General features: G+C 39.4%; 1 protein-coding gene across 2 annotated transcripts in view; it reads left to right on the forward strand.

The window, feature by feature from the left end:
- The window catches only part of SLC38A4 (solute carrier family 38 member 4), a 71,963-nt gene that overhangs the window by 58,178 nt on the left and 4,581 nt on the right, over nt 1–9,204 (forward strand). For both annotated transcript variants that reach the window (XM_040488358.1, XM_040488357.1), the window contains exons 13-15: nt 734–858; nt 7,054–7,198; nt 8,561–8,658. In XM_040488358.1, the coding sequence (XP_040344292.1) occupies nt 734–858; nt 7,054–7,198; nt 8,561–8,658 (368 nt within the window). The remainder of the gene's footprint in view (nt 1–733; nt 859–7,053; nt 7,199–8,560; nt 8,659–9,204) is intronic.

The following is a 9,204-nucleotide window of genomic DNA, read 5'->3' on the forward strand; positions in this document are numbered from 1 at the left end:
GGGAGAAAAATCCAACTACATCTGATTCTATAAGCATCTCCACGTCATTTGTGTCTGGAATTCTGAGTGAATAAGCTTTCCAGGAGCATGGCATCTTAATCTTAGATCAGAATTCATTGGGAGACCCTGTTAAGATCATGCTAATTCATCCTTGAATGTTACTTATACTGATTCTAATGAGTTTCATAAGATAAGCTTGAAAAATCCCCGGAAGTATCTGTATTGGTATCATGATAGAGTCATAATTATTGAACTTGAAAAAATATTAAAAATCATTTGTCATAAGGTTTCCATACTAGATTCAGAGAAGCTGCATCAAGGCTCACTTAGCAGGTGGGAATAGAGGGGGGAGTGGGCAGGATGTAAGGGACAGGCTGGTGGGGACTTGGACCTTTCATCCCCTTCAACCAGAGCACCTCAGCTTCCCGTCTCTTGTGAGGCTTCTGTACAAACTGAGATAGACTTATCACGAAGCAAATGAGCCAGAAAGGCATCTTCACAATTTTATTCTAGCTTCTTTAACTTCATAAGCTTCACTGGCCCCCTTGTCCATTTGAAGAAAGATCAACACAACTAATAAATAAGCTCAAAGATAGGATAAAACCAGGTGTCTAGATTCCCAGACCTGGGTGTTTTTTTCCGTTGTACTGTGTTCCCTTTGTAAAATGTTGCTTTTGGTAATCAATACTGACTTGGAAACACCAAACTGGACCCATTCTCTTCTTCTTTGTAGGAGAAGTTGAAGACGAATTACTTCATGCTTATAGCAAAGTATATACATTTGACACCCCTCTCCTCATGGTACGCCTGGCAGTCCTTGTGGCAGTGACACTAACTGTGCCCATTGTCCTGTTCCCAGTAAGTACCTGAAGCTTTGATGGAAGAATCCTGCTTAATCTCCTAGCTTAGATATGTTCCAATTTGACATGGATTTAATTATGTGAGTTTGCATTTGTAATGCCTGAAGACGTTATTTTCACACAGCATTTTGGAGCCATTTAAGATGGACAATTTAATACGTAGATTCAACAAATATTTTTTGATGTTAAACACCTTTTAAAAAGTCTTTATTTTGGGAGAGAGAGAGAGAGAGAGAGAGAGAGAGAGAGAGAGAATCCCAAGCAGATTCCATGCTACCAGCACAGAGCCCAATGCAGGGCTCGATCTCATGAACCATGACATTGTGACCTGAGCCAATATCAAAGGTCGGATGCTTAACTGACTGAGGCACCCAGGCGCCTCAAATGTTAAACACTTTGAAAATATAGGAGGAAAAATATAATCACAAAATTTCTATTTATTTTCCAACTTTATTGAGGTCAAAGTTTTTTGTTAAACTTCAATTCAAAAAGCAGATCTTGGGTTTCTATCTTGTGGATTAGTAGAAAGGAGTAGGAGTTCATAGAACTTCTGGAACTTAAAAGGCAAAAACTATATTACTTTTCAATTTGTTGCATTTTCACCAGTTCTGAAGTTATTTAAATTTCCCCTACAGTTTTGTTGCAGTCACATTCAAATGTTGCCTTATTTAATCTGATTCCTTGAAGACCAATGAGAAGGGGAATTTTATTAAGTAAATTACTTACTAGAACTAAATCTCTTGAGAAATAGCTATATTTTCCACTGTATATCTTTTCTACTATCCCTAACACTGATACATGCCCTCGACTAGACTCATACTGGGATCACCCCTTCTTGGCATTTGCCTTTGTTTTTTTGTTGTTGTTGTTTGTTTGTTTGTTTGTTTGTTTGTTTTCAACATTTATTTTTGGGACAGAGAGAGACAGAGCATGAACAGGGGAGGGGCAGAGAGAGAGGGAGACACAGAATCGGAAACAGGCTCCAGGCTCTGAGCCATCAGCCCAGAGCCTGACGCGGGGCTCAAACTCATGGACCGCGAGATCGTGACCTGGCTGAAGTCGGACGCTTAACCGACTGCGCCACCCAGGTGCCCCTCTTGGCATTTGCCTTTGGCATCACTTGTCCTGGGATCACAGAGCAGGGCTGGTTGAAGAGATTTGGGCTGCGTGAGTTAAAACCACCACCTATGGACAAACACAGGTCTGCATTCTCCTGCCAACTCTTCTCCTTTCATAAATACTCAATTTACTCATTCATTAAGGGGAGAAAATAAGCGACCTAGTAACCAGCACCATCCTGTACAGAATGTTCCATACAGGGCCCAGCATATAAGGACTACTCATATAATGACACTGTGGTCACTTTAAATGCAGCTTGTGTGCTGAAATATTTTTTAACACATTCCTTTTTCATGAGTGCATGAAATCAGATCCTTATTACTAGGAGGGCTAATATTTTACTCCTAAATAATATCTTGCCTCACATATGTCTGAAAGTATTTCAAATGACATGCATACAGCTTTAGCCTAAAATCAGCTCCATCATGGGTACGAGGCAGAAGACAGCTATTGACAGAAAGTGTACCATAAGGTAAAATTTCTAAGCAAACAGTGTCTCTGAGGAACCAAAGTTGAAAGCCCTTTTTGTGTGTAAAGAGCTAATTTTTGGCACACAGTAGGTATTCACATCATTATCGAGTCAAAGCATTTTATAGAAGAAATTTGTTATGTGGCTCTGTATTGCTTTATTCATAAGCCCTAAATATAGCACTTTGAGGTCATGGTCTCGGGAGATTAATGGACTTGCCTGTGGTCATGCAGTTAGTCACAGTTGATTAATGCACCGCTCACAGAAGGACACTGATGGCTGAGATCAAGATAAAGGAAGTGGAAGTCACACTGATGGTCATTTTACCTCAACATTTAAAATCCAGATCTCCCCATAGAAGTTCTTTCTCTTGTGACAGGGCACGGATATAAATTTGACCATAAGGAACAGTAGTGGTTTGGAAATGTCTCCCATTAGATGCCCCTTAGAATCAAAATGGATCATGGGAACCAAAATTTCAAAAAATAACTTATCCTGAAGTATTTGTACCCAACGTTAGCATTTACGAAACATGTTGCACATAATTCTGTCTTTGACCCTACAACATTATTACATGGAGATAATCTGCGTAGGTGTCCACCTTCTCCCCTGGTTTAAAAGTCTTAAAGGTTAGGAATGGGCACAGTGACTGGTGCAGGAGAAGTTTGACAACAATCGCCCAGAAAAATGGTCTCCAAATGAATCTTGCCTTTTGAGATGTGTAAACTGCTTTTTCTAGCAATAGCATAAGCTGTTCGCCCTGCCAACATTTGCCACGAACTTTAGTTCGGGTCAGGAGCTGGGCTAAATGAATTAAGTGTCCGTGGGTATGATGCAGAACATAAAAGTAAACATGGAGGACAAAAAAGTCTCCTCGTCCCAGTCAAACCCAAAAGACTACCTTCAGACACTTTCTCCCTAAAGTGAGAGAAGTTATTAGTGATGTGTTTGTTTCTTATGATTTAGAGCCATGATTTCCAACATGTCAAATGCTGAGCCATGCACAGCAGGGTTCTCCCGTTAGTTTTTTTGAATTAAGAAACTCTTGACCAATAAAGAAGTTTATTTACTTGGCTTTGATATCCCCATATACAAGTAATCAAAAACAAACAAAACCTAATCTGGATTAAAATCTCTCGATTTTAGGCATAATTGTATATTCTACTTCTTTCAACAGAGGATAATAGGCTCTTTTTCTTAGGAGCCCAAGAAGACACAATAAGGAAGGGTGTTGCTGTTATTGGTTGACTAGATGGATTTTCCTTTGATTACTCTATTTATTATCTTATTTTCTGCAGTTAGGCTAGTTTTTTCCATAATAAAAGACATATTGAGTGCAGAAATGATTATTGAACAGATGAATAAATGAAGTGAATTACTTTTTTTACTAGTAGCTCAACATTTGTTTCTATTGTTGGGGGTGGGGGTTTTATGGGAGGGTAGTCTATTATGGGACTACACCTCCTTCCCAAAGACTATTAATTCCATTTTCAGCTTGTACTCCCCTTTACACAGTAAAGTTCACCCATTAACATGAAAAACAGAAAACCAGATCATCCTAAGGAGTTTATCAAGAACACACAGACTCACATTCCATTTGCCATACCTTAAAAAAAAAAAAAAAAAATCACATCTCAGATTTTCTAGCTACTTCTTCTATTCTGTGATGGTGAAATCATTTTTCCCCACATATGTTGCCATCAGATCTGTTTTGAATCATATGTAGATATAGGCATAGAAATATGGCAAATGTTGCTGTGAACTGGAATGGAGTAGTGGTCCACAGATATTTCCAACACTCCTACCCTAAGCAGTCTTACAAAATGAAACTGATTCACTTCTAAACAATAAGATTGATTTTTTTTAAGAGTTCAGACCTAAGGTTCCCACTTTTTACTCTGCCTCCCAGTGGGTCCCCGGATTAGAACATAGCACCTCCTATTCTGAATACTCTCTCTGGAAATAACAGATGTTTTCTCTAGAGCTGCAAAGGACCTTTCTGGAATCCTTCTGGGTCAGAGGGCATGGCTGTTGCTAAGGACTTCCCCACCCACAGCATCTGACCCACATTTCCAGGTTCTTATCAGTTTGTGTCAGTGGAGAAAAGGCACTTAGATAAGTGGAACAGCAGGCAGTGCTTTGTGGGTAACACGCCAGAGTTGCCTCAGTCCTGACATAGGTAAATAGAACTGTTCAGGACCTATTGATCCAGGCTCACCTCTCAAGGCAGCATTTTAACATAGAATGACCGGCAAGTTTTCTTCTATTCTTTTCCACCACCACCAGCCCCCTACTATTTCCCTGCTTGCCCTATGATCCTTTCTAGGAATGCTTTGGCAATTCTACATGCTTTCAGTTCTGTTTGGGATTTTGTTTTTCTTTATTTGCTGTGAGGAGCAAGCTTTCACCATTTATTCCAATGATGATTCCTGTAAACCTTCTGTACTCTTACATCACCAAGCCAAACCTTAGTCTTTCTGGGAGCCATGAGACCTTAGGAAACCACATTCACATTCAGGGGAACTGCACTTAGAGGTTTACCTCTAACTCAGCTTATGGAATAGAGTATTCCTTTAACAAAAGACCAAAAACAAAAACAAAAAAAAACAAAAAACAAAAAAACTCACATATATAAGTCCTCTGCCTGGAAATAACCTGTATTCTACTTGTTTATTCTGTAAATTTCGCACTTTCAGCCATAAGGATGTACCATGGAAAGCTTATGTTGAAGCCTAATAAGACTGGTTTGGACAATATCCAATAAGCATGGAGTGTGGATCATAATGTAGAATTAATGGACAGCTGGGGAAAATGTAATCAAGGCATTTGCTTTCTTCAGCCTACTTTTCAGAGCGAATTTCATAATTTTCACTAATCCAATTTTTAAAATCCTTTACAAAGTCACTCTTAAACCATTTCCAGAGACTATCTGGTTTGCCATTCTGGAAATGAAATTGCTTTTGAAACCTAAACAGATGGCTTTAATTTTGGTGGACCAGTATGAAAGGAATGTCACATTAGACACTACAAGCAATTCGGCTCAAAGTTTTCGCCGTTCATACATGTGTTTCAAAAATGTATTTTACATTTTTGCTTTTACATGAGTTCCCATCTCTCCACCAGTAAGAGACTTCAGAAGTAAAATTTTAAGTGGAAAATCAATGCCAGCATTTCTAAAAATGTGAAGTCCGAGCTTAACTGGAGTGTTCCCTTATTGAAAAGCCAATAGAATAATGCCACTGAGTCAAAAGTGTCCTCTAAAAGATTCTAAAGATGAGAGTATTTTCTACTTTGTTAAGCTGTTCAAACATGCAGGGCATTCCCTCCACCCACAAGGATCTTTTTATTATCCAGTTATAGCACAGTAACTTGAAAGACTGCTACAAATGGAACCTCTCTTGACCCTTCACCTACTTATTGTAGCTGCTGAAATAGGGCTGAAGTCTGTCAAGGCTCCCGAAGGGTGGGAAGGGATTCATTCTGTTCAACTTAGTTCAACATGTATTGAGTGCCTGCTGTGTGCAAGACACCAAACGAGAAACTCTGAGGAATGCTAAAATTACCAGGTCCTATTCTTTGCGTTTTGTGTGCATTTATAATCTGTAATTGGGAACGGAGGGCAAAAGGGCAAAAAGAAATACAAAGAGTATCATTTTAAAAAACATTATGTGGCAAAATAAGCATTATATACTAAATACGATGCCAAATTTTTAAAAAACCCAGATTTGGAAAAATCACAAAGAGTGCAAATCAATTCAGTGCTTGCCCTTAATACTTAATCCTGTTTGACAACACACGTTTAGAAATCAATAAGGGTTTTACTGTGTCCCTGAAGTCTTACCTGTTATTTTCTTTGAAATAACTTTTAAGAAAAAATTCTGAAAGCTGAGAAAGTGAGCACAAGGAAAATAACTATCTCAAAGAAATATCAGCATCAAGGCTGCACAACAATATCAACATACTTTTTTTCTTTAATGGTTAGTTTTGAGAGCGTGCAAGCAGAGGAGGGGCAGAAAGAGAGGGAGACAGAGGATCCAAAATGGGCTCTGCACTGACAGCAGAGAGCCTGATGCAGAGCTCAAACTCACAAGCTATGATGAGATCATGACCTGAGCTGAAGTCAGGGCTCAGGTGCCCCAATATCAACATACTTAATAACTGAATTGTACACTTAAAAATAGTTAAGATAGTTAACATTATGAATATTTTACCACATTAATGAAATTTTGAAAAACAAATCAGCATCAAGATCTTTTCTGGTAGAAAAAGGAAAAACACAAAGTGCTTTAGAGTGACAAGAATATTTGAAATAGTAGACGAGGGGCGCCTGGGTGGCGCAGTCGGTTAAGCGTCCGACTTCAGCCAGGTCACGATCTCGCGGTCCGTGAGTTCGAGCCCCGCGTCGGGCTCTGGGCTGATGGCTCGGAGCCTGGAGCCTGTTTCCGATTCTGTGTCTCCCTCTCTCTCTGCTCCTCCCCCGTTCATGCTCTGTCTCTCTCTGTCCCAAAAATAAATAAAAGTTGAAAAAAAATTAAAAAAAAAAAAAGAAACAGACAAAAATCAAAAACAAATTAGTAACCTTGCCTTTGAACTTTCTTGTTGCAGATTCGTACATCAGTGACCACACTCTTATTTCCCAAAAGACCCTTCAGTTGGATAAGACATTTCTTGATTGCAGCCATACTTCTTGCACTTAATAATGTTCTGGTCATCCTTGTACCCACTATAAAATATATCTTTGGATTCATAGGTAAGTTTGAGAAAGGCTTTTATTTAATCAGCTCAAGTGGATACCTCCTTAAGTGGCAGACGGGGAGCTGGTGGAGGGGAAGTCAAGGATCCCTGCTCCATCTTTGACTCATGGGATTCTTGTGAGCCCAGCCGGGCCACCTGGTCACCTCCCCTCCCTCCCAGGTGACTCTGGAAGTTAATCACAGGATCAGAAAATGTCAACAGTAAAAGCTACCTTATAGGTCATCTAGTCCAGCTGCCTTTTCTGATGGAAATGGAGCCCCACAGAAGTCAAGTCATATACAGTTCCCCACTTCCCCTCCATCCAAAAGTAGAACATTATATGAAATCTTTTGTAAGCCTTGATGGCATAAAGCTACGAAGAAACTACGATTCATTCATATGGAAGCATTTTTGAGCATCCCAGACACAAAAGATAACCGCTCTTGGACTCTTCTGATAACTTACGACACAATATTGCTAACAAACGCAGAAAATAAATCGACCTAAAACACAGATATTCACAACGGTTCAAAAGCCATGGCAACTTAATGCCGAGATGGAGTCTAGTCCCCAGGGAAGAGATCTGGAGACACCTCTCTCGCTGCTCAGGGGGCGCTGCCTCCATAATGTTCACTGCAAAACAAATTCTGGGCGCAACTTTCACCTTTTAATTTTTTTCCCCATAAAGACAGAAATCTTCTTTGGATTTCTTTCAGTTAGGGAAGGTAGGTGCTAACATAGGTCCTTCCTAAAAGTGAAGTGGCATGACATGAACTTTTGCAAAGTGGGGAATACCTGTATCTTGGACTATTGCAGGATTTGAATTTAGGTCTTAACTCTGCATCAAAAAGTAAGGAAGACACAGTCTACCTATAGGATGCTTTCTCGAGTCTGTCAGTATCAGCTGAGCATTGATGGCCATCTTTGGAGGTGGAGAAGGTTGGTCTTGTAAAGCAGATTTCCTTAACTGTGTGGCCCATTAATATAGTTTTCATCTGCTGATTTAAGGGATTACTCAAATTTTAAATACAATATAACATTTTTTGGATTAGGTGTCAGCAACTTGAAAAGTTGGAAGTGGATAAGAAGGATGCATGATGAGTTCAGCTTCCTTAGTATGTGTTTCTATTGTCAGTTTCCTATATAAATTTTTAAGTCAGCCTTTTTTTGTTTACTGTATGTTATGTGTACTTAGGATACAACTATGATGTTAGGTATATTTTAATTTTCTTGATAAACATTTGAATAAGCAACCAAGACAAGTTTATAGTACTTTCAGTGCTAAGATTAGGGTAGCATTAAGACTTTTAAAGTGCATGACCTTGAGTCTCTGCCTTGCTGAGTAAGACATTGACCTGTCCTGTGTTTATCCCCTCAGGGGCTTCTTCTGCCACTATGCTGATCTTCATACTTCCAGCAGTGTTTTACCTTAAACTTGTCAAGAAAGAACCTCTTAGGTCACCACAAAAGGTTGGGGTAAGTAAGGCTTGCAATCTCCCCTGTTATAAGTTGCTCTTTAACTGAGAGTAAACCGAAAATATACAATTCAAAAAGATTGACCAAGAACTGAAAATCAGAGATGGGCTGGAACTTTAGTGGAGAGAAAGGAGGGTAGATCCCTGGTACTGAGATGATTCCAGGATTTCTTCCCGTCATAAATCAAGAATCTTGTGTTAAGTCCTTTCTACCCATCAAACACTAAGAGTTTTCCCACAGGCATATATGGATACCAGTTTCCACCACCAAGATTGTAGCACTATCCACAGGAAATTATGTGGGAAGGAATGAGGCTCCCTGACAGTGTTATGAAATAACTGAAACATTTTAGTCATATTTTTTAGGTTAGGAAGGCCAAAAGAAAAGATGCTGCCTGGTTTCCCCCTCCATAGTACCTTGGAGTGGACTGAGATCCAGAACAAAACCATTGTTTTCCAGTTAACCTCTTTAGATATAAAATTTAATTTTATTAAGCGAGAGCATATTTCTTTTCCAAAATGATGTTCTAGAAACACATGCCAGGGG

This window comes from Herpailurus yagouaroundi, unplaced genomic scaffold (assembly GCF_014898765.1).
Source record: "Herpailurus yagouaroundi ecotype Mexico unplaced genomic scaffold, PumYag 166, whole genome shotgun sequence".
NCBI classification, from domain to species: domain Eukaryota; kingdom Metazoa; phylum Chordata; class Mammalia; order Carnivora; family Felidae; genus Herpailurus; species Herpailurus yagouaroundi.